This window comes from Nelusetta ayraudi, unplaced genomic scaffold (assembly GCF_046127955.1).
Source record: "Nelusetta ayraudi isolate G7.1 ecotype Tasmania unplaced genomic scaffold, CSIRO-AGI_Nayr_v1 ptg000134l, whole genome shotgun sequence".
Classification (NCBI taxonomy): domain Eukaryota; kingdom Metazoa; phylum Chordata; class Actinopteri; order Tetraodontiformes; family Monacanthidae; genus Nelusetta; species Nelusetta ayraudi.
The window spans coordinates 798,006-825,580 of NW_027466184.1; the positions used below are offsets into that span (position 1 = coordinate 798,006).

The 27,575-nt window shown below is 48.9% G+C and overlaps 2 protein-coding genes across 12 annotated transcripts; one reads left to right on the forward strand and one right to left on the reverse strand.

Moving 5' to 3' along the window:
- Positions 1 to 611: 611 nt before the first annotated feature.
- LOC142904889 (mechanosensitive cation channel TMEM63B-like) lies at positions 612 to 18,465 on the reverse strand. 8 transcript variants are annotated; one of them, XM_076051266.1, is made up of 25 exons: positions 18,205 to 18,465; positions 14,466 to 14,699; positions 13,456 to 13,535; positions 13,162 to 13,200; positions 12,413 to 12,503; positions 12,219 to 12,256; positions 11,798 to 11,940; positions 10,802 to 10,864; positions 10,425 to 10,476; positions 10,224 to 10,332; positions 10,073 to 10,143; positions 9,909 to 9,989; positions 9,680 to 9,803; positions 9,000 to 9,133; positions 8,750 to 8,887; positions 7,586 to 7,739; positions 7,377 to 7,483; positions 6,811 to 6,897; positions 6,644 to 6,709; positions 6,374 to 6,536; positions 6,172 to 6,277; positions 5,691 to 5,858; positions 4,981 to 5,096; positions 4,808 to 4,891; positions 612 to 3,774 (listed from the first exon to the last, which is right to left on the reverse strand). In XM_076051266.1, exons 2-25 carry the CDS (start codon positions 14,670 to 14,672, stop codon positions 3,553 to 3,555), a joined length of 2,643 nt encoding a protein of 880 aa, XP_075907381.1. In that variant the 5' UTR covers positions 14,673 to 14,699; positions 18,205 to 18,465; the 3' UTR covers positions 612 to 3,552. The 8 variants fall into 8 exon arrangements, with proteins under 8 accessions (XP_075907381.1, XP_075907380.1, XP_075907377.1 ...); XM_076051265.1 differs by having other exon boundaries at positions 612 to 3,777; positions 18,205 to 18,464; XM_076051262.1 differs by having other exon boundaries at positions 612 to 3,780; positions 18,205 to 18,464.
- On the forward strand, positions 16,821 to 27,575 carry LOC142904890 (3-oxo-5-alpha-steroid 4-dehydrogenase 2-like). 4 transcript variants are annotated; one of them, XM_076051275.1, is made up of 6 exons: positions 16,821 to 16,956; positions 24,541 to 24,929; positions 25,929 to 26,095; positions 26,185 to 26,286; positions 26,368 to 26,518; positions 26,594 to 27,575. In XM_076051275.1, exons 2-6 carry the CDS (start codon positions 24,649 to 24,651, stop codon positions 26,658 to 26,660), a joined length of 768 nt encoding a protein of 255 aa, XP_075907390.1. In that variant the 5' UTR covers positions 16,821 to 16,956; positions 24,541 to 24,648; the 3' UTR covers positions 26,661 to 27,575. The 4 variants fall into 4 exon arrangements, with proteins under 4 accessions (XP_075907390.1, XP_075907386.1, XP_075907387.1 ...); XM_076051271.1 differs by lacking the exon at positions 16,821 to 16,956 and adding an exon at positions 23,346 to 23,686; XM_076051272.1 differs by lacking the exon at positions 16,821 to 16,956 and adding an exon at positions 23,800 to 23,878 and having other exon boundaries at positions 24,266 to 24,929.

Sequence of the window (27,575 nt, forward strand, 5' to 3'; positions counted from 1 at the left end):
GTGGGGCAGAGTGACGTCAGAGGCACTGCGGTGTCCCCACAGGACTGCTGCCCCCTCTTCCATCTCAGCCCACCTCAGTTTGTAGCCGCAGCAGATTCAGTCAGACTGGACGCAGACCAGAAAGATGCAACTATGTTGTAGGATTCGATTATACAGGAAATAAAGAAGCGTGATCATTACGTGGGGACAGGACAGGCAAAGGCTTCTTCCTACACCTTTTTAGAATGTTATGTTAATATTATTTCCATTTGTTCTTGACTGCTGACTGTCAAGTGTTTTCATTAGCTCTCGTTTCTATATTTTTATTTACTCACACGTTTGAAATAAAGCGTTCAATCATTGTTTGTACGTTATTAAATATCTTGCCGTGCTCTACTTGCCTGCTGCTAGCTACCTGGAGTATTTCCCATTTGGGGGATAATAAGAAAAGAGACTCTCTTATGAACGTGTCTCTAATATCTGAGGGGGAACCGGTTCCTTCACCGCCTGCAGGACGACGCTGCGGCACTTTGACCGTCTCCGAAAACTGCAGGGCTGTGTGGTTGCCCCCCGCCCCCCACCCCCCAACTCCCCGCGGTGCGTTCAGGCATAAACTGTCCAGGAGGAGTGAACAAGATGAAGCCAGTTTTATTGATCAAGAAACATAAATAAAGACAAATGTTTCACTGTACATACAAACCGACATAAAAATAAATAGTGTCACAGCAATAAATTAAAGCATGAAATGGATGCTAGCCGGTTAGCTTGAGATGAGGTGTCTCGTCGTTGCGGTTCGATGACTATGTACAAATTTTATTTACACACGTTTTTTTTTTTCCAGCAGCTGACTTTTCTTGTTGTCCATCGTTATTCAACTTTCAAAACTATTAAAAAAAAAAAAAAAAATCTAACGGAAGCAAAAAGGAGTGTTTTGATTTTTCAACCTTCACTTTCAACAGACTCTTCACAGCGACTAACGTTCGGCATCAAATATCTCACAAAGCATCTTACAAAAATATCTTTTGACCAGCACCGCCAGCTCCTGCAGCTCCGGGAGGTCAGCGGACGCTCCAGAAGGCTCCTCATAAGCCCCGCCCCGCCCCTGTTAGCCACGCACTCAAAGTTCACCTCAGCGAAATAGTTCCTAAAAACGGTTCCTGTTGTTTCTACGTTGCTTTTCTTCAGGCAGCTTTGACCTCAGTTCTGCTGTTTGTTCACGCAGTCGTTTCAATCGTCAGGTTTGTTGCCGTCACTCGCTGGAGGATGTACAAGGGGAGGTGAGGGGAGGGGCGTTATGATTGACACCTGAGACCTGCTTCTGACCAGGCAGGAAGTGGAGGCCACTAGCGTGCAGACGTGGAAGCTGAGACGTAGTGGTCGTCTTTTTTTTTTTTTTGTTTTGTTTTTTTGCAAGTGTCACATGATCATCAGATGGCCTCGGCTCGGAGAAGACCTGGATCCTGCAGATCGACTCCGAGACGATCAGCGGAAACGTCCGTCCGGCCTCAGCAAACCGGCTTCATTCTGAGAGTCTGAATCCAGAACCAGTCTTCCAGTCTGGGCCCAGAACATTGTGAGGACACAAACACTGCAGGTTCTCCAGCATGGAGCCACGAGAGTGTGGCTGCAGCTTTCATAGTCCAGCCGTGTCCACCCTTCACCACACACACACACACACACACACACACACACACACACACACACACACACACACACACACACACACACACACACACACACACACACAGAAATCAATGTAAACGCTGAAACAAACATGAGGTGTCATCACATTTTTTAACGCGTGCGCCCTTCCGGTCAGCCTGTCGCTGTCGCTGTTGCCGGGTAGAAAAGGGGACGATGGCGGGACTTTAAGCTGAGAACCCAAAGGAATGACTGGATGACAAAAAAAGGGGCGGAGCTAAGGAAATAGCCTTCAGTCTTTTTCCAAGGACGACAAGAAGGGCAGATGGAGGGCATGGCCTTTATCTTGCTCACCTGAAGAGGGCGCCGGGCCTTCAAACTGAATCAGAGCATTTGGGTCACATGGTCCAGTGTGACTCTTCAGACCAACAACAACAGCAAACTGTGTGACTGTGGAGCGTCCGTGGAGCCTCGCCTCCCAGCAGTTCCAGCGGTACGGCGGAAACGGCGGCGCCAGATTCTGATTGGACAAACAACATCATCTGGATGCCCGTCACCATCCGTGTCCACAGAAGAGGCTCATGGGGAACAAAACAGAACCTCCTTCCACGTAGCTGCCACATGTTGCCCTCATCACGCCTCAAGGGAGTTCAAAGTCTCTTCCTGGTCAGTCTTTGTGCCAAACTAAAATAAGCTAATCTAGGCAAAACTAAGCTAGGCTAAGTTCAGCTAGGTTCACGCAGAGTTATGAGCAATCGTGATCTGGGCAGCCTATCAGAACAGGGCCAGTCACGCCTTCTTCATAATAAAAAAAACAACAACAACAAAAAGAAAAATCACACGGTGATTATTCGGGTTAAACTGCTGCAGCAGTGCATCGTGGGTAATGGAGGACATGAAGGTCGAAAGTGGCTCTCTCCTTTTCATCTGCAGGATTTGAGACCAAGTTGTGCTCGTGCTTTCCCCGTTACCAGGCAAAGGGTTAGCCATAACACACACACACACACACACACACACACACACACACACACACACACACACACACACACACACACACACACACACACACACACACACACACACACCTGTGAACATTTGCTTCCCTTCAAAAAGTGTCAACGATTGGCAGCAGGACCAATTAAAACCAGAGGGAGGCGGGGCAACCGGACCAGTGGAGGGGAGGCAGACATCACTCAGCGAGCTGCGATGCTAAGCTACGTTAGCCACTACGACGTCGTGATGGACGATGGTGATGATGGATGACATCGTCCGATGGCAACGGCATCACGGATCCAGACATTACATGCAGTGAAAGCGAAGAGTGGTCCAAACAATTATCTCCCGCGTGATTGGCTAAAACTCTGGAATGAGTGACAGTTTGTGTCAAGGAAGTAAGGGAGGAGAGGGGGGCATGGGGGCGAGGGGGTGGATGCTTCTAGCGCGCTAACTGCTGCTGCTGCTGGGATGAGGCGACAGAGGCTAATGTTTGCCCTGGAGAGCACCAGACCGGGGGAGGGAGGAGGGACTGGTGGGGGTTGGGGCAGGGGGGTTTGGAGGCGGGACCCACCTACGGGTCGAGTACCGGCGACCAGAGGCGGGACCAGGAGACGAGACAAGTGTGCGAACGAACGAAATCCAGCCCAGGCACAAAATTTTTCAAAGCCCGCCCCGACAAACAAAAAAAACGTTTGGCTTTGTGGTTTATGTACAGCGACCTCCAGTGGAGACAGTCCGGAACTTCACCACATGCAGGCCAAAGTGGGGTTGGGGTTGGGGCTGGTGAGGGGGAGGGGGGGGGGGGGTTATGTCAGCGACCCGGCGCCGGCGTCAAGTCAAGGTCAAGTCAGGGTCAAGTCTTGTGAGCCGGGGGAGGGGCAGAGCTACCCGTCGGTCCTGGTCTAGCCCTGCCCCTCCCTCTAGCTCCGCCTCCGGCTACTGGCGGACCTCGTTGGCGATCAGACTGTCCTCCCCTGACTGAAAATCCGCCTCGTTGATGCTGTTCCCCCCGTTGAGCATCTCCTCGTCCTGGGACGAGCCCCGGTCCTCCTCGCCGCCGCTGCCGCCGCCCGGCTCGTCCGAGTTGGGGTCCTGCAGCACCTGGGCGATGTACATCTGCTGCTGCTGCTGCTGCTGCAGTTGCTGCTGCTGCTGCTGCTGCTGCTGGAGGAGGAGGAAGAGAGGACAGTCGGGGGGTCAACTGGGTGTCAACTTCAAACAGACACACTCCCACACCGGACACCCGGGTTATAGCTAGCAGCATTAGTTAGCATCTAGCTTTCAACTGTTGGTGAACTTTAAGGTTACACCTCCCTGTTCACTGGAATTTGATAATCAATTCTGTTGCGCTTTGTTTTTGTCAAGCACTTTGTGTTGCGTTTTCTTTTGCATGAAAAGTGCTTTATAAATACAGTTTGATTGGATTTGATCGTCCAACAGAGCGTTAGCACCTCCTAGCCTAGTGTGAGCCAAGCTGTTCAGTTAGCCTTAATTACACTCCTAGATGTTTCACTCAACAGGCTAACCCATGCATGGGCAAACTACGGCCTGTGGACCATATGCAGCCCGTTACGATGGACCACCAAACTAAGAAATGATATTAATAGTAAGCGAGTCATAAAATAGCTGTAATTCATCCATTTTAGAACCCATTGTGGCCCACCAGTCAAAAAGTTTGCCCATCTCTGGGAAAACCGGACCCCGATGTGGTCAAGTTTAGTTACAACAACCTTTTACTTGGCTAAACGGGACCAAAACTGAGTCGCTCCACCTGCTGGTTAACTTCTAGAGGAGCCCAGCAGTGGCAGATAAGTTGAAAGAAGTTCCATTTTGAAACCACTTCCTGCTTACTTCAGCATTACAGCATCTCTGTGACTCATGCGATGCGATCATGGCGCATCAGCCAATCAGAATGAGCACAGACCGGCAAGACCGGCGATTTTCTGGCCTTTATAAAAATCTTTTAGCGTGATTAAAAGTTCATGACAACTGAAAGATTTATTATAAACAATGTTTCAGGTTCCATTTTACAGCCGTTTATTTTTATTTCTTTTGTACTGCGGGCTATGGGAAAAATGTTTTTCGTGCCCCAAGGGTGTTCTCACTGCAGTACCTCAAGGGGCCACAGGAAAAATATTGGCAGTCTGGTACCCAGTTCTTCTAAATACCGGCGTGTGTGCGATCCACTCACCTGAGACTTGGTGGAGGGCGAGGACGAGGGCCGAGACGGGCGTCCGTTCTCCACGGCGTCCACGTCGGTGTCCTTGGTGTCGATCTGCGAGTGGACGGACAGACAGACAGACGGTAAGACCATCATCCAATCACGTTGCCGACAGTTTCCCAGCCAGCAAGTCGCAGCGTTACCTTGTAGTTGTGGGCGCTGAGGTACTTGAAGTGGCCGAAGCAGATGTGGGACAGACACACCACGATGGTGACGATCAACACCACCAGGGTGAACAGAGAGGTCGGCGTCTCAAACCCTGCCGGCACAGTGGCAGAGGGTTAGCTTCGTAAGGGTTAGCTTCGTAAGGGTTAGCTTCGTTAGCGTTAGCTTAGTTAGCATTAGCTTAGTTAACATTAGCTTAGTTAACATTAGCTTCGTTAGGGTTAGGTTCCCTTCTCCCAGGACCTCCTGCTGCTGAGACCTCTACAGCTTCCCCTCCTCTTTATCCTGTTCTTTTTTTTTTTTTTTTTTACATAGATACATATATAAATAGAGATTTAAGTAGTAATATAACAATATTCCAATAATCAACGGCGACAGTGCCATGCCGTCTGATGAAAATGATCTCCGAAATTTATGAGAAAAGCTGTGATTTTTTTATTTTTTTATTTATTTTTTGGGTGAATTCAATGTGCTTCTGTAATGAAGCAGTTTTCGTGTACAAGATTCCTATTGAGTTTCAGGCTCGTGGATTAGCAGTGTGCCGTTGCAGGACATCAGGAGTACAAAGCTCTGAGGAAGCAGAGGTCCGGAGCTCCAGCGCCACCTAAGACTTGTGGACTGCTCCCCTCAGGATCAAAACCTTCGGTGCTTTGGGGCCGAGCGGGAGGAGCGGAGGGGCGGAGCCTACCTGTGCGCATGGTGGAGAAGAAGAGCAGCCAGAAGAGGCAGAGGATGGGCGCCGCCACCACCTGCGTGACGGCTCCAGAGTGGATCTTCTTGTCCAGCTTGGAGGGCAGGTAGGCGTAGTACATGTTGTACCGGTCCACCAGGTGTTTGAGCAGCATGTACATCAGACCTGCGGAGAACACGCCGCTCAGTCTCGGGGGCCACTGAGACAGTCCTACCCTGGACCAGGACCAGGACCTGACACTAAAAGGCTGCTGATTACTTACTCGCTTACTTCCTTAAAAGTCTATTTCTATTTTTAAATAATTATTTTTAGGTACATGTATACACACACACCTATCTATATTATATATGAAAATATTTGAATGTGGTCTCTCTCTCTCTCTCTCTCTCTCTCTCTCTCTCCCTACCCCCTTAATAACAATGTGTGTGTGTGTGTGTGTGTGTGTTTGTGTGTGTGTGTGTGTGTCGTGGACACGGACCGAAGGGGACGATGATGGGGCAGGCGATGCTGTAGGCCATCACCACGGTGAAGACGTTCATCATCCAGGCGTACGCTGCTCCGAACTGGAACTCGTAGGCCTGGTGCTGCGGACAGCAGACACAGCAGTTTAAGCCCCAGCAGCTCTGGGACTCGGCTCTCCCCCACCCACCCCCTGCCCCTCACCCCCCACCCCTCCTCACCCTCTTGACGTTGCGGCGGTCCGCAGCAGAGCGGGCCAGGCACAGCCGGATCATGTACATGAGCAGGCCGGGGATCCTCAGCAGGTCCATGGCGTTCCCGATGAAGGCCGAGGCGATCACATAGTTGACGAAGAACGCTCCGTTGTCCGGCAGGAAGACGCACCTGAAGTAGACAAATGGTGGGTTGGGGGAAATGTTTTGGTCAAGTCGGCTCTGAAAAAATATTCTGAATCAGAAAAAGGTTTTTCTCTCCAGGAGCAAAAAACTCACTCGAATCTGACGGTGCCGTCCGCCAGGAACTTCTTGTCAAAGAGCCAGCGGAAGAAAACGTCCAGGCTGGAAACAATTAAAAAAAAAAAGAAGAGGTACGATGAGGTGAGGGGGCGGGGCTAGAGGAGGCTTGGAGGGGGCGGGGCTAGAGGACGCCTGGACCTCACCTGCTGAGTCCCAGAGACGGCAGCAGCAGAACCATGAAGATCAGGAAGGTGTAGCACTTGTGCATCGTCGTCCTGTTTTCTCCAGACCTGCAGAGACACCAGGCAGAGTCAGACTGGTCCGGGTTTACACCAGGCAGAGTCAGACTGGTCCGGGTTTACACCAGGCAGAGTCAGACTGGTCCTGGTTTACACCAATCAGTCCCAGTTCACATCAGTCACAGTCAGACTGGTCAGCCTGGTCCTGGTTTACACCAATCAGAGTCATACTGGCCCCAGTTCACATCAGTCACAGTCAGACTGGTCCTGGTTTACACCAGCCACAACTTACTGGTTATACTGGTCCCAGGTTATACCAATCAGAGTCATACTGGTCCCAGTTCACATCAGTCAGAGTCAGACTGGTCAGACCGGTCTTGGTTTACACCAGTCACAATTTAATAGTTATACTGGTCCCAATTTACATCAGTCACAGTCCGGCTCTCCCAAGTTTAAACCAGCGACACCTTACTGGTTATACTGGTCCCAGTTTACAGCAGTCAGTCAGTGCACTCAGTCAGTGGAGGTACCTGGTCCAGTGAGCCTCGAAGAAGGCCGAGTAGTAGACGATGGTGGGCAGCAGGGCGGAGAAGGCCCAGAGCAGCAGCGTGGGGAAGAACTGGGTGACGATGGGGTTCTGTTGGGAGAGGAAACCAGTTAGAAGAACATAACTCCCAGTAGCAGCAGAACCCACACTGCCAACGGACTGGAGACAAAGCGTCGGGAGGGTCGAGCGTACGTTGAGGTACTCGACTGGCTTGGTGACGTTGAACTTGTCCATGGTGGAGATGATGATGGCCGGCGTGGTGAGGAAGAAGAGCAGGAGGAAGAGGATGCAGTTGATGATGAAGCAGCGGATCCACCAGGAGATCCCGCCCAGCGACAGGTGCTCCCTGGGAAAAAAGAAAGAAAGAAACACATAGAAATGTATTTAAAAAATGGGATGGAAAAATCTGATGTTTTTTTCTTCTTTTTTTTTTTTTTTTTTTAAATTCTTCTGTGTTGTTGGAGAGGCTGTGGAGTTTTGGGATGGCGATGCTAGAAAACATCCTGCTGATCCTGGACTCCATGGCAAGTATTGCTTGTTGTTGGACATAGAGTCACTTGACTTTTTCCTTGTAATTACTGTATAGTTGTTTTTTTTTGTTTTTAATCTATTTCAATGCTGCAACAGAACTTTATTGAAGTACATACTGTACATTTGTTTTTATTATTTTCTATTCTGTGTCATGTACAGCCGTGTATCTGTGTGACCCGGAAAGCAAGGGAAACATGAGAGTGAAGGACGGACGCCCGCTAAAAGTATTATTAGCAGCTGCAGATGTTTGTTTGCTTGCGTCGGGTGGGACAGGCAAACTACAGGGTAAACTACGGCGTGGGGCCCCGTTGAGCTTCTTAATCCGGCCCGCCACACGTGAGGGAGTTACATTAACAGCAAGTGAGTCAAAATAAAAATAATAAATAACAGCTGTATTTCATCATTTTTCAGCTTTAATTTCAATTAAAATATTTAATTTCATTTACCCCACGACCCTGAGTGCAGGATGGAGTGGGTGTTAAAAACAGATGGATAATTGAATTGAATTTACTTTCAATAAAGAGCGAAACACCGCGGGGCCTCAAAGACATATTTTGTTGTAACTTTGCTTTTGCTCATTTTCAATTGACATTAAAGCACGTTTCCTTCCTGCTTCCTCCTCTGAGGTGGCTCACCAAAACACTCCATCCATCTGCTGCTGCTCCGCCCCCTCTGTCACATTGTACAACCCACTGTGGCCCCACCAGTCTAAATGGTTTGGCCACCCCAGAATTAGGATTTGGCAACTACATTAGGAGAAAATTCCCCTACGACCTCTTCCACAGGGGGAGGTGGGGCTGAAGGGGCGGGGTGGGCGGAGCTTACCAGCGGATGTTCTGCGGGTCGGGGGCGTAGGAGACGCTCCAGCTGTGGACGTGCAGCGCCTCGCTGAACTGGGACGAGCGCGGCTCCAGGCGGCAGTGGCAGCCCTGCACCTGGCAGGCGTTGAAGTCCTTCAGGATACTGAGGGAGGAGGGAGAGAGAGAGAGAGAGAGAGAGAGAGAGCAGAGGACGGTTGGTTGGTTGGTTGGTTGGTTTGTGGGGGGAGGGGCTTAAACACAGGCGGCTGACTCACATGGCCGTCATGGCCTCGTTCTGGAAGGTGACGAAGGCCATGCCCAGCGGCTTGGTGTGGACCTTCTCCTTCTCCTTCCGGTACTCCTCCTTCAGCTTGGCCTCCCGCTTGGTGTAGAAGCTCACCGCCTCCTCCTGCAGGCGGACAAGCGGCATTACACCCACTGGGCGCGGCCCGTCGCGCGGCAGACTGTTGTTCTTTCGCTGCTCTGCGCTTGCGGCTAAAGGCCATTGCACCACCGGTTGGGTCCCGAATAAACGACATCATGGTACAGACATTCACGGATCATTCAGTTTAATGGCGACAATTCAGATTTTTTCCGAATTTTGCTGTCACTCGCACAGTGGTTTTCGTTTCGTTTCGCAAAAATACCTGCAGGCTGTCAGCAATCACGGCGACGATGACAACATATATACATTCAATATTATCATTAATATATATATCAATACATCGTATGAGCCGGCATAACTAAAAACACGTCTAAAGTGTAATAGCCTTGACTTGGCGATGCTAGCATGTCCGTTCTAAGTTTGAACGATGGCCAATCAGAGCATTGAAAAAAACAACATCAAGCATTTGCATTTTCAATAACAACAGTTTGACTTAGCACATAGTCGGTTCGTTAGCACGGGACTTAGCCTGGGAGCTAGCCTCAGAGCTAGCTTCGGAGCTAGGCCTACCTCCTCACAGCCGGTGATGGCACAGCAGCAGAGGTGTCCACAGGGTTTGGGGTTGATCATGGTGGGAACGTGCTCCTTTGCCATCAGGTCCGTGAAGAACTTCTTGCTGCGCTCCGTCTTCTTCCTGGAACACACAAGCACGCACGCACAAACACACACAAACACTGTTGAGTAGCTGCAGCTGCTGCTGCTGCTTCTTGTGCAACTTCAGGCTGTTTTCTTGCGTCACCTCTCAGCGTTCAGAGCCATCAGTTTGGCCACGTTGTAGCAGATTCGGGCCTCCAGCACGATGCAGTTCTCGTACGCCTGCCTGGAGAAATGAACCAATCAAAATCAATCCGATTGGTGAAAAACATTCTTGCTCCGATGTGTCCTTCTGCTGCGACCACTTACTCAAAGTGCTGCTTGATCTGAGTCTCCTCGGCGTACTTGGAGATGCCATTGATGAACAGCGTGCGCTTGACCTGCAAGACACACAGGTCACTTCCTGTTAGGGACGCCCCCGCAGCTCGGCCCCCCGTGTTACAGTAGTCACATGACCCACCAGGTCGTCCTCCTTGTAGTGCATCTTGGACGTGTGTCTCCTCATGCTGTAGACCGTCAGCAGCAGGTACATGAAGGCGAAGGTCGTGTGCAGCCACAGCAGGTTGGTCCTGAATACACGAAGGCGCGCTTTCAAAACAAGCTAGCCCAAGCTAAGCTAAGCTAAGCTAAGCTAGCTAGTTACAGGAGTGTGTGGACTGACCCAGACTTCAGGTTGGCAATGGTGGTGCGTCCGAAGCTGTAGGCGTTGTTTTCTGAAAAAGAGGAGTAGCAAAAGGGGATGACGTCATCAACATTACATCATCATCATCATCATCATCTTCATCATTAGACCCACAGACCTACTGACTGCTGCTACAGTCTCTGCTACATCTCAACTTCTTCCAGGGCTGCACCGTGCGCCCCCTACAGTCCAGTAGTGAGACCTGCAGCCTCACCGATGGACCCGCTGCTTGACCGAACCACACACACACACACACACACACACACACACACACACACACACACACACACACACACACACACACACACACACACACACACCGTCCTACCGCTCTCTGCCCACGCTGCCGTTTTTACCTTCTTTGGACGGAGGTCCAGGTTCTCCTTGACTCAGGAAAGCATCTGCATTGATAATTCTGACTACAACCAACCAAAACACAAGCAACGAGTGACTGAGTGCGGACGTCATACACACACACGCAGTGTGTAATATTTAAAGATTTCTTTTAGAGATTTTGAAGAAGAATCAGCAACATCATGTGGTTTAGATTGCATTTAGATTGCAGCGTCTTTCACTCTCCCTCCCGAGCTTGCCAGCGAGCTACAGTGGGCCTCCGCACCCAAACCTTGCCCACCTTCTACTTCTTTGGTTTATTTGACTACGCCAGTGTTCACCCTGAATACCAAACGTGCTTTCGGGCAGCTGGATTGTCCACACCAGGCTTCCTTAAGCCTGGTGGTGCAAGATGGCAGCTAACTGGGAGCAAGACCCTTGGTCTGTGAATATTCTTATACAGTATATTAATGAGAACCATTCCAAGGGTAGGAAAAACCCAATTACTTTTATTGTGCAGCAATTATACAATTTTGATGCATTGAATGCATTTAAAGGCAGTACATTAAGCTTTTACCAATATAAAAATCCTAAATCAAGCCAAACATTACACACTGGACCTTGGCCTCGGTTTGGGGGCGTGGTCAAGAATCCCACTGCCGCTACGATGCCAAGTCCATGTTTCATTTTTTCTTTGCGATATCAGCACATGATCAGTGGCCTTTTCTAGCTCTGCTTCTTCCAAAACAGGAGACGCTGGTTCGTTTAGCTTGGTAACACTGCTGGCGTAGCTTAGCTTAGCTGGCATTTTGCAGCTCAAACTTGCTAACGGGCTAAGGTCGGCACATTGTTTATCACATTTGAGTCCATTACGACTATGAAAGAGAGAAAGAGAGAGAGAGACCGAGGGAGAGTGAGAGAGAGAGAGAGAGAGAGAGAGAGAGGATCTCTGTGTGCTGATAGGCTAAAACCCGCACTGCCCTCCAAAGCACCTGTGATTGGCTGAGTGATGGACTCACCAAGCAGGTCTCCAGAGAAGTTGACGGGCAGGACGATGCCGACCGAGAGGACGCCGACGACCACCAGCAAGCCGATAATGTGGCGCTGGAAGGACAGGTAGTGCACGGCGTCCTCGCCACACTTCTCCCGGATCTCCTCGTCCCTGCGGGGGCGGGGGCAGCGGTCAGACAGAAGCTCTGATTGGTCCAACGCTCCGCCCACCGAGGTGGACGTGCGTGTGTGACATCAACACAACACTCCAACAAAAGGGCCTGCCTCTGATACAAACCTGCGGTGCCCCCTACAGGTGAGTTGCATAAAATACAACTTCCTGCTGCTTTCTGTAGTTCTTATGTTTTTTCTTTCAAAAAGCAAATCCCATCAGCAACCAATTACATTGTTTGTGGTTGCAACACGCAGATAACGCAAATAATAACTCACTTTATTCTGAAGATGGCCGTCAGCCACGAGCAGAAACCCTAAAACGAGAAACGCACACATCAGATACACTGAGAAAACACACACACACACACACACACACACACACACACACACACACACACACACACACACACACACACACACACACACACACACACACACACACACACACACACACACAGGCCGCCCCTTACGTTGTCTCTCTGGTCAAAGTCGACGGAGCTGGACACGGAGGTCAGCCGCTCGTATCGGTCCGGAGTCTCTGAATGCATCGCCGAGGCAACGCTAAGACAAAGAAGCGGGCGCTTCGTTAGCCATTACCATACAGCTGTCATGCTTGGTTTTTGGGGTATTTAGGGTGAAGAAGAAGAAGAAGAAGAGGGGGGAAACAAACTATCGCACAAACACACAGCTGACTGTCTGGGTTCACAAGAACGGCCACGCTCTGTTGTTAGCTAACACAGAGGCTGAGCTAGCGACGCTTTGCCGTTACCTTTTTACCGGTTCATAGTTATCTCGGTCTCTTCTTCGGCTGGAGGGTGTTAGACATGAGCACAAATGCGGAGTAGCGTTAGCATGAACTCTGTTAGCACCATCTCTGTTAGCACATGTCTGTTAGCAGGACGCTGTTCAGCGGCGGACAGACAACAACCCAGGGAGCTACTTTCTTCCCATACCTCTAGCCAGCCATGAACATCTGCATACATTCCACCTCCTGCGTAGTGATACGTAGAGAAACTAGTCCCTTGCTCAACCAGGTGTGTGTGCGCGTGTGTGTGTGTGTGGTGCGTGTGTGTGAGTGATGTATCTCTGAATTCCACCAATGAAGGAGGAAGAAAGTATTGAGTCAGTAATAACACAAACACTGGGTATTAGTGGACCAATCAGAAAGCAGGACTCTGTTAATGACGCTGTGGGAGGAGCCCGGAGAGGAGGAACATACTATTCGCGCTCCTCCAAGTCGCTGAAATGCTTCTTCAGTCTTCAGGACAGAAAGAGAGAGAGAGAGAGTGAGAGAGGGAGAGTGAGAGCGCCCCCTATTGGTCGGCAAGTGACACCTGCGGAAAAACCCGGACGTGTAGCCACGTAGCTTCTGGGTGTAAGCATGCAGGTGCTGTAGCCCGCCTGCGCTTCCCGGTGGCAGCTCTCTAGCGCTATTAGCTATTAGCTCGGTAGCTCATGGTAGAGCACCTGCGCAGGAAGTGGCTGTTGGCCACTCCACATTAAGATTGTTTACCTGTCGGCGTCGGTGACCAGCGCCAGGCGTCCGTAGTCCCATGCCACCTTCCTCAGGATGGAGAAGACGAAGAGCAGCACCTGCGTGCGGCAGAGGGAGACGGAGGAGGACTTCCTGTTAGCGGAAGCACGGGCGAGCTACGGCCCAGGGGCTGAGATCCGGCCCGTGAACCTTTTTAAATCTGGTTCGCCAAACTTGAAGCAATGACATTGATAGTAAGTAAGTAGTAAAATAGCTGAATTCCATCAATTTTCTCAGTGTTTTCAGAGTCATTTCAATAAGGAGCTAAATATCGTGGGGAAGTTTTGTTGTAACTTTGCTTTTGTTCATTTTCAATTGACACAGGTTTTTTTTTTACATCCATCTGTAGGTGCCTAAATGTACATTTTATTTCAGCATGTAAATAATTTTATGAATAATTTGCTTTAGAGAACCATTTCATGATTTATCTTTAATTATAAGCGGGAAAGGAAGTATTTTATTTTGAAAGGCGACCCGCAGCTATTTTAGGTCGAGAAAAAAAAAAATGGTGGAACTGTTTGTTCGATTGAAAGCGGGTCAAGCCAGAGTGGTTGGGGAGCCCAAAAATTCTTTTGACCTCCTATTGTCTTTGTTGCCTCAAATCCAAACTCAAGAAGGAAAATAAACGAGTTAAATGGAACCCACGTCTGATCAATTTATGAACGATGTAGTGGTGCTGGTATGACGGACGGACATTGAAGACACCTGAGCGTCAAAGGTAAAGAGCGGCTACGTGAATGAAAACCGTGGAACTACACCATCCATCCATTTTCAAAACCCATTTTGGCCAACACTCAGGGTCACGGCGGTCTGCCTGAGCCTCTCCCAGCTGTCATAGGGCGTAGGCAGGGTGACACCCTGGTCAAGTCGTCAGCTCAATGCAGGGCCGAGTAGGGACAAACAAACCCTTCGCACTCACACACCCACCTAGGAACATTGGAAAGTTCCCTTACATGCATGTTTTTGCCGAGCTGCCACGGACCACTTACCAGGAAGCACATGAAGTCCAGGGCCAGCACGGTGGGCACGCCCCCGAACGGCAGGCCCTGCAGCACGGTGCTGCGGATGCGGGCCGAGTAGCAGTAGTCCCTGGAGTCCCTGCTCCACCCGCCGCTGTGGGTGGAGCAGTTCTCCTGGCCGCCGCACGCGTGGCCGCCCCCAAATATACCCATGGCGACAATCAGCACTCGGAGCATGCTCAGTGCCACATCCCGGCGGAGAACCTGAGGAGGGCGGGGGGAGGGGCAGGGGGAGGGGGGAGGAGTCAAAAACAAAGAAGAGTTTGTTGACAATAATGCAAAATGCGACGAGACAAGCGCAAAGGAAGAAGAAGAAGAAGAAGAAGAAGAAGAGTGTTTGTGGGTGGAGCCAATGGAAAAGAAAGGAGGCGGAGCCTTCTTGCAAATGAATCACAATCATATTTGACTCTTGATCCCGAATTGTTTCGTCCTCCTTTGGTTGAATTCCCTGTGTAACCTGGGACCACGTGGACCGATCACCTCTGCTTGCTGCTCACTACTGACCCCCTCAGGACAAACAGGCTCATGCAGAACATCGACCGCCCCCCCCCCACCTCGCGCTGCAGCCTCATGTTGAGCGGGTGGCCACGAGGACTTCCCGTTCCCACGGAGGCCGGACTACATCTCCCATCATGCAACCTTTGCTTCCTAGCTACCTGCAGGTTGCCCCCCATTGGCCCCCCCACCCCCGACCCCGCCGCCGTCTCCATGGCGACGCCGGCCGCCAGGGCTGCTGACCCACTTTTTCACGCCCTCCTGCACTGAGAGATGTCATCGCTTGGACGGGGGAAACAAAGAGAGGCTCCGCCTACAAACAGTTATTATTCATGTGAGGGCGCCGTCCTCCGCCTTCGGGGGGGGGGGGAGCAGGGGTCCTGGCGGTAGTCTTAATCTGAACACTGGCAGGGGGCGGGGGGACGATCCTGGACCCACATGTCCATGTGGTGTCGGGGGGAGAGGGGGGCAGTAGGAGGAGCTTGAGGCAGCCATGTTAATTCTAACAGAGCCTCGTGTTGTGAACAATGACCTCGCCACCTCCAAGCAGTGCTGCCACCTGCAGGCCGACGGACAAAGCACGAGCCGCGCTTCGCACGACTGACTCTTCAAAGTGACTGCACGACCCCATGACCTTAGCCCCTCCTACTTTTCTTGATGGTCACAGGAACTCCCGAGAGCGTCTGGTGCTCAGGGTTCAGTGGCGGACGTTCCTGTAAAGTCGGCCTGTGACCTGTGCGGGTCAACTGAGGGTCAAACTGGACTAACTGTTAGTTAACCGGTTAGCGTTGCAGTCAAGACGGCACCGACCGAGACCAAGGATCTATCGAGCATCGAGAGCATCGAGGTCGAGACAAGACCAAGACCGGATGTGTCGGAGGAAAATCACGACAAAACCGAACCAACGAGCAGAATCTCTGACAAAGTCCAGGTTTGCTTCCCCATCGATGGAACAGCGAGGTTTCTTTGAATAATCTTACGCAACATTTTGTTGCTTTGCCAGCCATTCTGAACCATTTAAAAAAACAACTTTGCGTCATAAAATTAAAAAAATAAAACTAAAAAGCTAAAGCTAGGAATAAATGAACTGAAAATGATGCAAATAAAAATACGTAGAAACCTTCCACGTCTGAGCTCAACACTAAAAAAAAAAACAACAAAAAAAAAAAACTCATCTCATTTCAATCATGGCTGCAGAGCCACCAGGATGAGGTGGTGAAAGGTCCTGGTGTCACAAGCGCGGCGTTTTCTGTTACTCCAGTGTCATTGCAGTGTTGGCTGAGTCCGGGCCGAGTCTCTTGATCCAAAATGCCGAGGCCGAGACAAGACTGAGAACCCAATCTTGAGTGCACTAGTTCTGGTTCTGACTGACTGAAAACTAAGAACAGCCACAACCTGTGAGGAAAAACATGGGCCCCTGACCAATCACATGACAGCACCAATCACAGACCCCCCCCCCCCCCCCAAAAAAAAAAAGATAAGCCAAAGCACGACAGGGCCAGCAGGATGTGGGTGAAGGTCCTCCAGCTCTGCTGCTCAGCCTACGAGTGAAGGAGCCTCTCAAGTGGGAGGAGCCTGATTCAAAGGGGTCACGCCGACTGGGATTCTTCTCGTTTTGATTCGGAGGTTGCGTAACTTTTTTACACCACCACCACCACCCCGACAGCCTTCCCTTCCCTGGCCAACATCTGGAAGCCCTCAGTCTCCGTCATCTCCTCAAAGCCGATGACGTCTGACCGCACGTCCCTATTGGTCAGTGTGGGATGAAAATTCCGCACCATTTTTTTTTCCCCCTGGGGGCTGGCTGTAAAACTTGCCTGTACAAAGACAGGTCCAGCAGTGGTTCAGGTTCCAACTCAGAGCAGCAACGCAGCCAACTTGGCCCCGCAGCAGCAGCAGAGGAACGAAGCCCTTCTGGATGCGACACCAGGACCTCCTGCAGTTTAACAGCTGCATTCACCCCAAGGTGCAACCCCCAGATAAGTGTTTGTGTGTGTTTGTGTGTGTGTGATGGGGCGGGTCACAAAGGCTATGTTGTGCGTGTGAACGTGATTAAAGTAGGCAGTTATCAGACAGCAACACGTGCGTGTGTGTGTGTGTGTGGCTCAGATGAGCACAGATGTGCAGCAGGAGCCTGGCTGGGTCAAAGTTCACACACTACTGTAGCACGGAGGTCAACCGGGAGCTCATGTGACCTCAGCAAGTAGCCGAACCTGACAGTGACCCGAGAGAACGCTCAATCCTGATTGGCTGTTGCACGCATGTAAAAAACAAAACAAAACCATGTAACAGGACTGGCTCTCACACACGCACAGCTGGTGGGACCTGCAGGTGTGGCGTCAGTCACGTGACTCCAGGTGACCCGCTACCTTCATTAACAGGTGCGATCGCCTCTCGCTATGTCTGTCGATGAGCCTTCCCGCTGACCGACCCATTGATCTCCGATCGTCTCCTGATCAGACCAATAGCCTCCAGGTTCCGTCCCATCCTGCCTGCACTCAGCAGCTGATCGATCAGAAACACTGGGAGTGCGTGTCCAGACTGGGAGTTATTGATCCGAACCTTCTGAATCCTGAACTGATGTCAGAATAAACGCACGGTTGGCGGACGGAGGATCTTGTGTGATGTTTTCCCAGTGATCGAACAGTGCAGTGATCGACTGGTCACCAGGACGCCCCCCCCCCCTCCAAACCACCACCACCACCCCGCCCCCCCACCCCCCTTCCTCCCCTCCCGCAACAAGGCCGGCCCGGACTACCGCTGCCTGCCTGCCTGACTGCCTGCGGTGCTGCAGCTCCGGGGCCGGAGGAGGATGCAGCGGGGCCCCGGTTGTACCTGCAGTCAGGCCCGCCTGCCTGCCCCGCATCCTCCAGCGTCGGGCGCACCGACGACGACGACGACGACGAGGAGGCGGAGGTAGAATTGCAGGAGCGCGGGCGCGTTGCCGAGGCGCGGTCACACGGCCGGTGTCCTCTGCGGACGCGTTATATAACCGACACCCCCAGCGGCCGCGCGGCACCGAGGCCCGGCGGATGCTGCCGGGTGTGGTGGGGCGCGGCGGGGGTGTGGGGTGGAGGGCAGGCCGCTGCTGCAGCCTGTCCGCCCGGCCTGTCCGCCGCCGCCGCTAATCGAGCCGCCTGAGCTGCTCACACAAAGCCGCCTTATGACACCATAAAGCCCCTGATAAATAAACCCAATTAGAATAAAGCCCCACCTGACCATCCGAAGCCGCCGCCGCCGCTCCTCCGCTCGGCACCACCAAACAGCGCACTTGACACCCGTTAGTTCCTCACTGAGCCTCCGTCCTGCCGCAGCGCCGCCATCCCGCAAAGGAGGAGAAAAAAAAAGGGCTGATTCACGCACGACCGACTCACAGCAGCGCCGCAAGAGCGTGTCCCTCCGCCGGCTGCCCGAGCCGAACAGCCCGCTGCTCCACCGCCGGCTGTCGCTGCTAAAATGGAGGCGGTGACTCCGCGAATAGAAACAGAGCGGAGGAGCTGCTGGGAGGAGGAGGAGGAGGAGGAGGAGGAAGAGGAGGAGGGAGGTGGGGGTGGTGGTGGAGGAGGCTGCGGCTGCTACTGTTGCTGCCGCTACTGTCAAGCACCTCCCGCCGGCAGAGGGCGCCAAACTCCACGGTATAGGTGGCGCCCGACGGGAGCCTGAAAGTGGAGTTTGCGATTTCGAGGCTCCTGCTAATCTTCCGCCCGCAGGCTGACGTCAGCAAGACGTCAACAATAGCTCGCCATACGCTGAAAAGAAAAAGAAGGAAAAGAGGGGGGGAAAAACCTCAGAGAAAGAAAAAAAAAAAAAAAAAAAAAATCAGTCAGTTTCATCAACCAGGGTGACGGTTATAGGACAACTGTCCGTCACCCTGGTTATAGGACAACCGTCATATATGAAATAGTAATAATATAATTTTCAAGATTTTCCTTTATAAATCATTTGTTGTTCGGATTAGCAATTTCAGTTACATTTATCATCACAGCGATATTTGAGAAGTGAAATGAAGTTTATAGGATTTACACAAAGTGTGCAATAATTATTAAAACAAAATTAGGCAGGTGGGCAACACGTACATATGGCGAGTGATTCATCTTTCACACATTGGACAAACATACAGAAGATTCCACTGAGGTCGTACATCCTCTGTCTGGCGTTCCTCCCCCGACAGTATCAGTTCCCCATGATCATCTCATCTGTTAGTACTCGCAGTTCATTGTTCGGTTACACATGAATAATGTTTTATGCATAATATGGGATACAAGATTAACGTTCTTTAAGCATACTATGGGATAAATGAAAAACGTGTATTTTTCCAACAACTCTGTTCAGTATGAGTTTCCATCCTAGCAGAATAACTAAAGATACTGCATCACTGATTGATAATTTTTTTTATTAATTTAGCGGAAGGGAAGATAGTTAGCAGGTCATTATTGACTGATGTAAGTGATCTGTTTTTGTTGTGTTACAATCAAGCAAAAAGTTTAAAGTGGGAACGAATTTATATGCGTCTAAATTATTCAGGAAAAAAATCACCACAGGCTATCGTGGCACTTAAGGTAGACCTCATGAATCATAACTGGCAGGAGGTTTATGTTGACGATACTAATCAATCTTTTAATGCATTTTAGAGACTTTTCTATTTTTTTTATGACCGCCATTGTCCATTAAAAGAATATAGACAAAATCACATAAAGAAGGGAAATCCATGGTGTACAGAAGGCTTGAAAAAAGTTTGTAAAAAGAAAAATAGGCTGTATAGGGAATTCATCACATGCGGAACTAAGGAAAATGAGGACAAGTATAAAAAATATATAAAAACAAACTCGCATCTATTATGAGATTGAGGAAAAAAAAGAGTATTATGACCAATGTTTGCAAAACCACAAGAATAACACCAAGGCTACCTGGAGGTTGTTAAAGCAGCTCCAGGTAACTTGGACTCATTACTACTCCCTGCTGGTTGAGAACCGCAAATACTCTTTGCCGGTGTCGTAAAGAGGAAAAATACCAGTCCTTCACGTGGGTTTGTTGACACAGCCGGCACACTAAAGCAACATGTGTTACATGTTTGTTTGTTTGAAATATTGTTGTATTGTTCTTTTGAACGTGACAGACAACTACAATTACACAAAGAAGGATAGTGTATTGGCAGGACACGCTGGAGGGACTATGTCTCCCGGCTGGCCTGGGGTCCCACCGGATGAGCTGGAGGAGGTGACTGGGGCCAGGGAGGTCTGGGCATCTCTGCTAAGGCTGCTGCCCCCGCGACCCGACCCCGGAAGAAGAAGAAGAAGAAGAAGAAGAAGAAGAAGAAGAAGAAGAAGAAGAAGAAGAAGGATAGTGTATTGCTTAGACAGACGGCAGTGTTTTGTGCTTGGTTCGCGTCATTCTCGTCGATGAAAATTTCTTGGAAATGATGTGGTGTATAATGGTTACAATATTACAACGGGTTATAAACTCGTGTCGCTGTAATGCCTACAGCAACTGTTCAGACGGCGCAACGTCGCATTGGTTGGGTGGAAATGGCGAAGTGACGAGGTAAATCATTCCTTGCTGCTGCAGAAATTAGAGCATTATGGCATTAGAGGCGTTCCACTAAAATGGATAAGAAGTTATTTAAATGAGAGGTTGCAGTATGTGGAAATTAATAGTACTGTGTCACATCCTAGAAAAGTAACATGGGGTGCCACAAGGTTCGATTATGGGACCTAAGTTATTCATACTTTATCTTAATGATATTTATACGGTATGTAAGAAGTTGAGTTTCATTTCATTTGCAGATGACGCAAACGCATTTTGTTCAGGACCTGACATTAAGGTATTATTGCAAACTGTAGAAAAGGAGCTGATCGTGTTAAAAGAATGGTTTGACAGCAACAAGCTATCATTAAATTAAAATAAAACAAAATGTATGGTCTTTGGTAGCGTTGGGGGAAAATTGTGAAATGAAGTTAGTTTTTAATGGAGTTGTAATTGAAAGGGTATATGAAACTAATTTTTGGGAGTATTTGTGGATCATGAATTTAGCTGGAAAGCCACATATAGAATATATTAAACAGAAACTATCTAAGTCAATTGGTATTATGTATAAAATTAAGGGATCTGTTGAACAAGGAATGTCTTTGGTTATTGTACTTCTCACTGATAATGCCATATATATCATATTGTGTAATACATACAGAACATATATTGACCCTTTAATTAAACTACAAAAAAGAGTTATTCGATTAATAAATAAAGTTTCCTATCGTGATGCCACAAATAAATTATTTATAGAGTCAAAAAGCCTACAATTCGAAGATATTGTTTACTTAAAGATGTTAAAAGTAAAAATCTACTTTCTATTAATATTTTAAGTTTTTTCAAATTGAGACAAAAAAAAATATGTTGAGAGGGTTGAGTGTTTTTGAATTGTGTAAGGTGAGAACCAATGTAAAATACAGATGTGTTTCTTATTCGGGAGTTAAATATTGGAATGGAATTAGTGATGATTTAAAAGTGTAGATCTTTGGTTAGTTTTAAAAAGGTATTGAAGGGCAAAATCATTTATGATTATAAGACTGAACGACTAAATGGTGAATCAATTATGAAAATAATGTAACGCGCATTTTGTTTGGTGTTTTTCGTTTTCTTTTTCTTTCTTTTTATCTCCTTTTTGGTTTTTGTATGACTAATATTCCGGGAAATCGGATGGACCGCATAGGGTAGGCAAAAATAAGCTTCAGCTTGAGCCTACTCCTTTTTTCGTTGTTTACATGTGAATGTATCTAGTTGTGCAAATTTGTTTTGGATGTTTTTTTGTTGTTGCTGCAGTGGATTGTTGTGTTTGTTTGTTTTATAAACATATAATTTTTTTGTAGTTGATTGCACAAGATTGCTTTAATTCACATTGTAAACGAAAATAAAATTCAATTCAATTCAATTCAAAACATGGGAGCCTCAAAACAGCTATCAAATGACCTGAAAACAAAGATTGTTTTAAGTAAACAATTGTGGTTTAGGGGAAGGATACAAAAAGATAGCTCAGAGATTCCAGCTGTCAGTTTCCACTGTGAGGAACATGGTGAGGAAATGGAAGACCACAGGCACAGTTCTAGTTGAGGCCCGGAGTGGCAGGCCAAGAAAAGTCTCAGATGAGCAGAGGCGAAGGACGGTGAGAACAGACCAACTCAACCCACAGACCGGCTCCAAATACCTACAACATGATCTTGCTGCAGATGGTTGTCACTGTGCATCGTTCAACTATTCAGCGCACTTTGCACAAGGGGGATGCAGTGTGGGAGAGTAATGCGGAAGGAGCCTTTTCTGCGTACGTGCCACAAACAGAGTCGCTTGAGTTATGCTAAAGCACTTTTGGCCAAGCCAGCTTCATTCTGGAATAAGTTGCTGTGGACTGATGAAACTAAAACTGAGTTCTTTGGACATAGCAAGGTGCGGTGTGCATGGCGGATGAAGAACGCAGGCAGCATTCAAAGACCAACACTTGCTACACAGTAACATTTGGTGGTGGTTCCATCATGCTGTGGGGCTGTGTGCTCAGTGCAGGCACTGGCAAGCTTGTTAAAGTTGAAGGTCGCATGGAGACCATTCACTATCAGCAGATTCGTGCGAACAATGTTCAAGAATCAGTGAGAAAGTTGAAGTTGCGCCAGGGCTGGATACTTCAGCATGACAACGACCCTAAACAAGTACAACGTTCTGGAATGGCCCTCTCAGTCCCCTCTCAGACCCGAATATTACTGAAAATCTGCGGTGTGATTTAAAGTGGGCTGTCCATGCTCGGAAACCATCAAACCTGACTGAAGTGGAGAGGTTTTGTAAAGAAGAATTGTCCAAAATACCTTCAACCAGCACCCAGACCCCGACTTGGAAGCTATAGGAAGCGTTTCGAGGCTGTTATTTCTGCGAAAGGAGGATCTACTAAATATTGATGTCATTTTTCTGTTGGGGTGCCCACATTTATGCACCTGCCTAATTGTGTTATTGCACACTTTCTGTAAATCCTATAAACTTCATCTCACTTCTCAAATATCACTGTGTTCGTCTGCTATATGATATATTTAAAGGGCACCTATGATGCTTTTCCGTTTTATTTATTTATAAACAACTTAATAACTAAAATCTCCTCCTTAAGATGCAGTGGGCAGCTTCTACTCTGTGCTTGTGACTTGAGATACACTCCCACTGGGTAAAAACAGCAGGCTATTCCCCAGTTGACTGCACAAATATATATGGATGTTATATTAAGTTTTGTTGTAGTGGTTGTTAATTATGAGTTATCTCACGGCTCGCTAAAACGAGTTGGGTGGAGTTTTGCTGCTTCCTTAAAGTCTACAGCTCTGTCTTGAAACCTGACACCACAGGTTGAGGCTGCGTCGGTGCGTCTTGGCTCACGCAAACAGTATGGATGTTTGCGTTCGGGGGCGGCTGCGTGGTGTGTGAAGAAACACACTGCACGGAGATGAGCGATGGGAGATGAGGGGAGGCTTGTATTGTACTTGTGCTTTTTTTTCGGCGGAAATTTTTAACTTTGAAAAGTTTGATTTGAGGGGGTGTTGCCCCCAATTGCCCCTACGTGGAGCCGGCACAGACGCGCGCACAGGAGGAGTGTGGAACCAGTCGGCTTGTTCCAACCTGTTTGTATTGTGACCCACCAGCTCGTGTTAGTGTGGCGTCTGCAGTCAGGCTGTGAGGTGAGTATCTTCACTAACTTCCTGCTGATCAAGCGGTTATTGTGAAACTGAAGAAGGGGATGTTGACGACTGACTACAGTGCGTTTACGTGGCGTGCGTGCGTGTGTGTGTGTGTGTGTGTGTGTGTGTGTGTGAGTGTGTGTTTAAAAATACACAGAAAAGAACAACAAGTGCTGGCGCCACAGTGTGTGTGTGTGTGTGTGTGTGTGTGTGTGTGTGTGTGTGTGTGTGTGTGCGTGCGTGCGTGTGGTACTGGTGTTAATGAAGAAAGTGCGCACATTTGGGAGAGACACTGTATCAGAGTCCGACAGCGTTTTTTCCAGTCATATCTCATATCAATGTCACATTCCTGCCCATACAGTCTTGGCTGCTGGTCCTGCTGGTCGCTATGTGGACTCACCTGTTTGTTGTTTGACAACGTCCACGTCCACAGCAGTGGATGGCACCTTATGAGCGGTTCAAGCTCAGGGTAACTTCAGCTTGGACACAACCAGCACAAAACCACGCCAGGATGGAGCAAAAAAATCAGACAGACAGAAAGCTGACAGTGAACCTTGAGTTGACAAAGACCAGCACAAGTTGTCTCTGCGTGTGTGTGTGTGTGTGTGAGTGTGTGTTTAAAAATACACAGAAAAGAACAACAAGTGCTGGCGCCACAGTGTGTGTGTGTGTGTGTGTGTGTGTGTGTGTGTGTGTGTGTGTGTGTGTGTGTGTGTGTGTTTAAAAATACACAGAAAAGAACAACAAGTGCTGGCGCCACAGTGTGTGTGTGTGTGTTCCACATTACAAGGTCACTGAGATTCTGCAGAAAATGTAATTAGTTCCTGGTCTGCTCCGCCCGGTCTTTCCTCCAGACCAACTCTGTGGATGACCTATGCTGTGGATTACCAGCTGCCCTCTGCTGCCCTCTGCTGCCCTCTGACCTCTGACCATAGTGGTTCCTGGTCCCTGGCTGCAGCCAGATGGAGTGCCAGGAGACCATGGTGTCCTGCCTCAGCTGGTTGCTGCTCCTATCGGCGGTGGCCTTCCTGAGGGAACAGACGCGGACCAGGGTGGCGTACGGCCGCTACTGGCTGCCGGGCGACCGCTGCTGTCCGGCCCGGCTGGGCTGGTTCCTGCAGGAGCTCCCGTCCTTCCTGGTGCCACTGCTGCTGCTGCTGCTGCTGGTCCCCAGAGCAGATGGACCAGATGGTGGCTACAGGATTCTGCTGCTGGGTGCCTTCATGTTCCACTACTTCCACAGGTGAGCAGCACCTGGAGAGACCAGCGGCTCGTGTTGCATCATCGCACTCCGGTTGCATTTGTCTTTTGTCTGCGTTTGTCTGTGTTGTGCGTTGTTTGGTTGCGTTGTTTGGTTGTGTGATCTCAGTTGCATTGCCACTGTCGAGCAGGAGCAGTTTTAGGGAGTAATGAGTTACATGTAACATCATCACGTAATTTAATTCCAAAATAAAGATAAATGTAGTGAGTTACACCGCAAGCAAAATGTGCAATTAAATTAGAGTTACTTGTGGAATTATTCATGATTACAATTTTAACTACATTTTTTACAAAAACGGCTCATCTTTATGTTGAAACATTTTACTGTATGTTTGTTCCCTCCACAGATGAAAGTTTGATATTATTCTGATGCTTCTCTTTAGCTTTGCTGTCAAGTTCAGAATTGAAGCGACCCCTACCACTGGAATTCCAGTTGTCTCTCTCTGGTCAGGTCGAAACAGTTGAGAAAATTAATCAAATGTTATTGAAATAGTTACACTACTATTACATTTTAGAGAGCAACAAGTATAGAGTAACTTATAATTGTAACCAATTTCATTAATTCATTCATTCATTCATCTTCCATACCCGCTTCTGCCCAAGCTCAGGGTCACGGGGGTCTGCTGGAGCCTATCCCAGCTGTCTTAGGGCGAAGGCAGGGTGACACCCTGGACAAGTCGCCAGTTCTTCACAGGGCCACATAGAAACAAGCAACCATTCACACTCACATGCACACCTATAGACAATTTAGAGTGTCCAATTGACCTCACATGCATGTTTTTAGACTGTGGGAGGAAACCGGAAAACCTTGAGAGAACCCATGCAGACACAGGGAGAACATGCAAACTCCACACAGAACGGTCCCAGGCCCGGGAATCGAACCCACGACCTTCTTGCTGTGAGGCGGCAGCGCTAACCACTGTGCCACCGTGTGACCCGTTACCAATTTCATTTTCAATGTAATCTTCCCGGCACTGCGCAGGAGTTTCGTCTTTGGCTACCTCACCCGAGGCCGACCCGTCCCGCTTTACATCGTGCTCTATGCCGCCATCTTCTGTTCGCTCAATGGCTTCCTGCAGGGACACCACCTGCTGCACTGTGCACCGCAGAGCACCCCCACCTGGCTGACGGGCCCTCGCAGGGCCGCCGGTGTGTATGGTCATCTGATCCAATCGGACCCCTAGTTGGAATCCCCAGGCTCCTCTTCCTCATCCGGCGTCCTGTTTGTTCCCCTGCAGGTTTTCTTCTGTTCATGCTCGGGATGATCATCAACATCCACAGTGACCACATTCTGCGCAATCTGAGGAAGCCCGGAGAGACGGTCTACCGTATCCCTCAGGGTACGATGGCCAACACCACTCCACTTCCCGGACGCAGACTCCTCAGCCTTCCCCAATACTCACCCTCCCTCTTTAACCCAGGTGGAATGTTCCGCTTTGTGTCTGGAGCCAACTTCTTTGGCGAGATTGTGGAGTGGTGCGGTTTTGCTTTAGCTGCTTGGTCTTTACCCGCCTTCGCCTTCGCCTTCTTCACCATCTGCTCCATAGGACCCAGGGCCTATCATCACCACAGGTGCCTCCACAGTCCAGCAGTTTACCACCACGTCAAAGAGTCGCTCATCTAATCTGTAACCGTTATCATCGACAGGGACTATCAGAAGCGGTTTGAGGACTATCCCAGCTCCAGGAAGGCCGTCATTCCTTTCATCCTGTGAGAGCTGAAGCTGAACCATCTCTAGTTTCCTCATCTAGTTTCCTTTTCTTCGAGGTTCTGTTTGTTGTCATGTTTTCACACCTCCACATAGCCAAATTAATTTGTGATTAAAAAAAAATGTATAATAATAATACTACTAACTCCACTACAAGTTTCGGGTTTTCTGAATGTTCCAGGAGAAACGGTTCAAACCCTCACTGCTGGTTTCTTGCTGGGCAAACTGGTCACAGCTGAAGGTGTTCACTTAGCATCACTTAGCATCAGTTCATCATTAGCTTCATAAATCAGACAAAACTGGGACATGCATCCATGTCTTGGCTGATGATCTTTATAAAAAAAAAGGTCAATTTTAGTTCTGCACGAACAACCTTCAAGAAATAGCAACTTTTAACTTGCACTCCATTCTCAATATATCCATTATCACTCTTGAAATGATGATTGTCAAAATGATGAACTGGCTTTGAAGTCTGTGGGAAGAGATTTAAGAGGCCGGTTTCTGTTAAGTTAAACTTTAATTTTACATCCATCCATTCATTTTCAATACTCGCTTTATCCTGCACTGGTTGCAGAGGTCTGCTGGAGCCTCTCCCAGCTGTCATTGAAGACCATCAAACTTGACTATCTAGAGAAAGTAAAAGTTGTAACAAGGTTTATGAAGGTTAGTGAAGTTGTAACAAGGTTTCTGTAGGTTAAGTGAAGACAGTGTGACACCCTGGACAAGTGGCCAGTTCATCGCAGCGCCACATAGAGAGACAAACTCAATTTAGAGTTCCCAATTCGCCTCACGTGCATGTTTTTGGACTGTGGGAGGAAGCCAGAGAACCCAGAGAGAGCCCGCACAGACACAGGGAGAACATGCAAACTCCACACAGAAAGGTCCCAGGCTCAGAATTGATCTTAATAATAAAAATAAAAA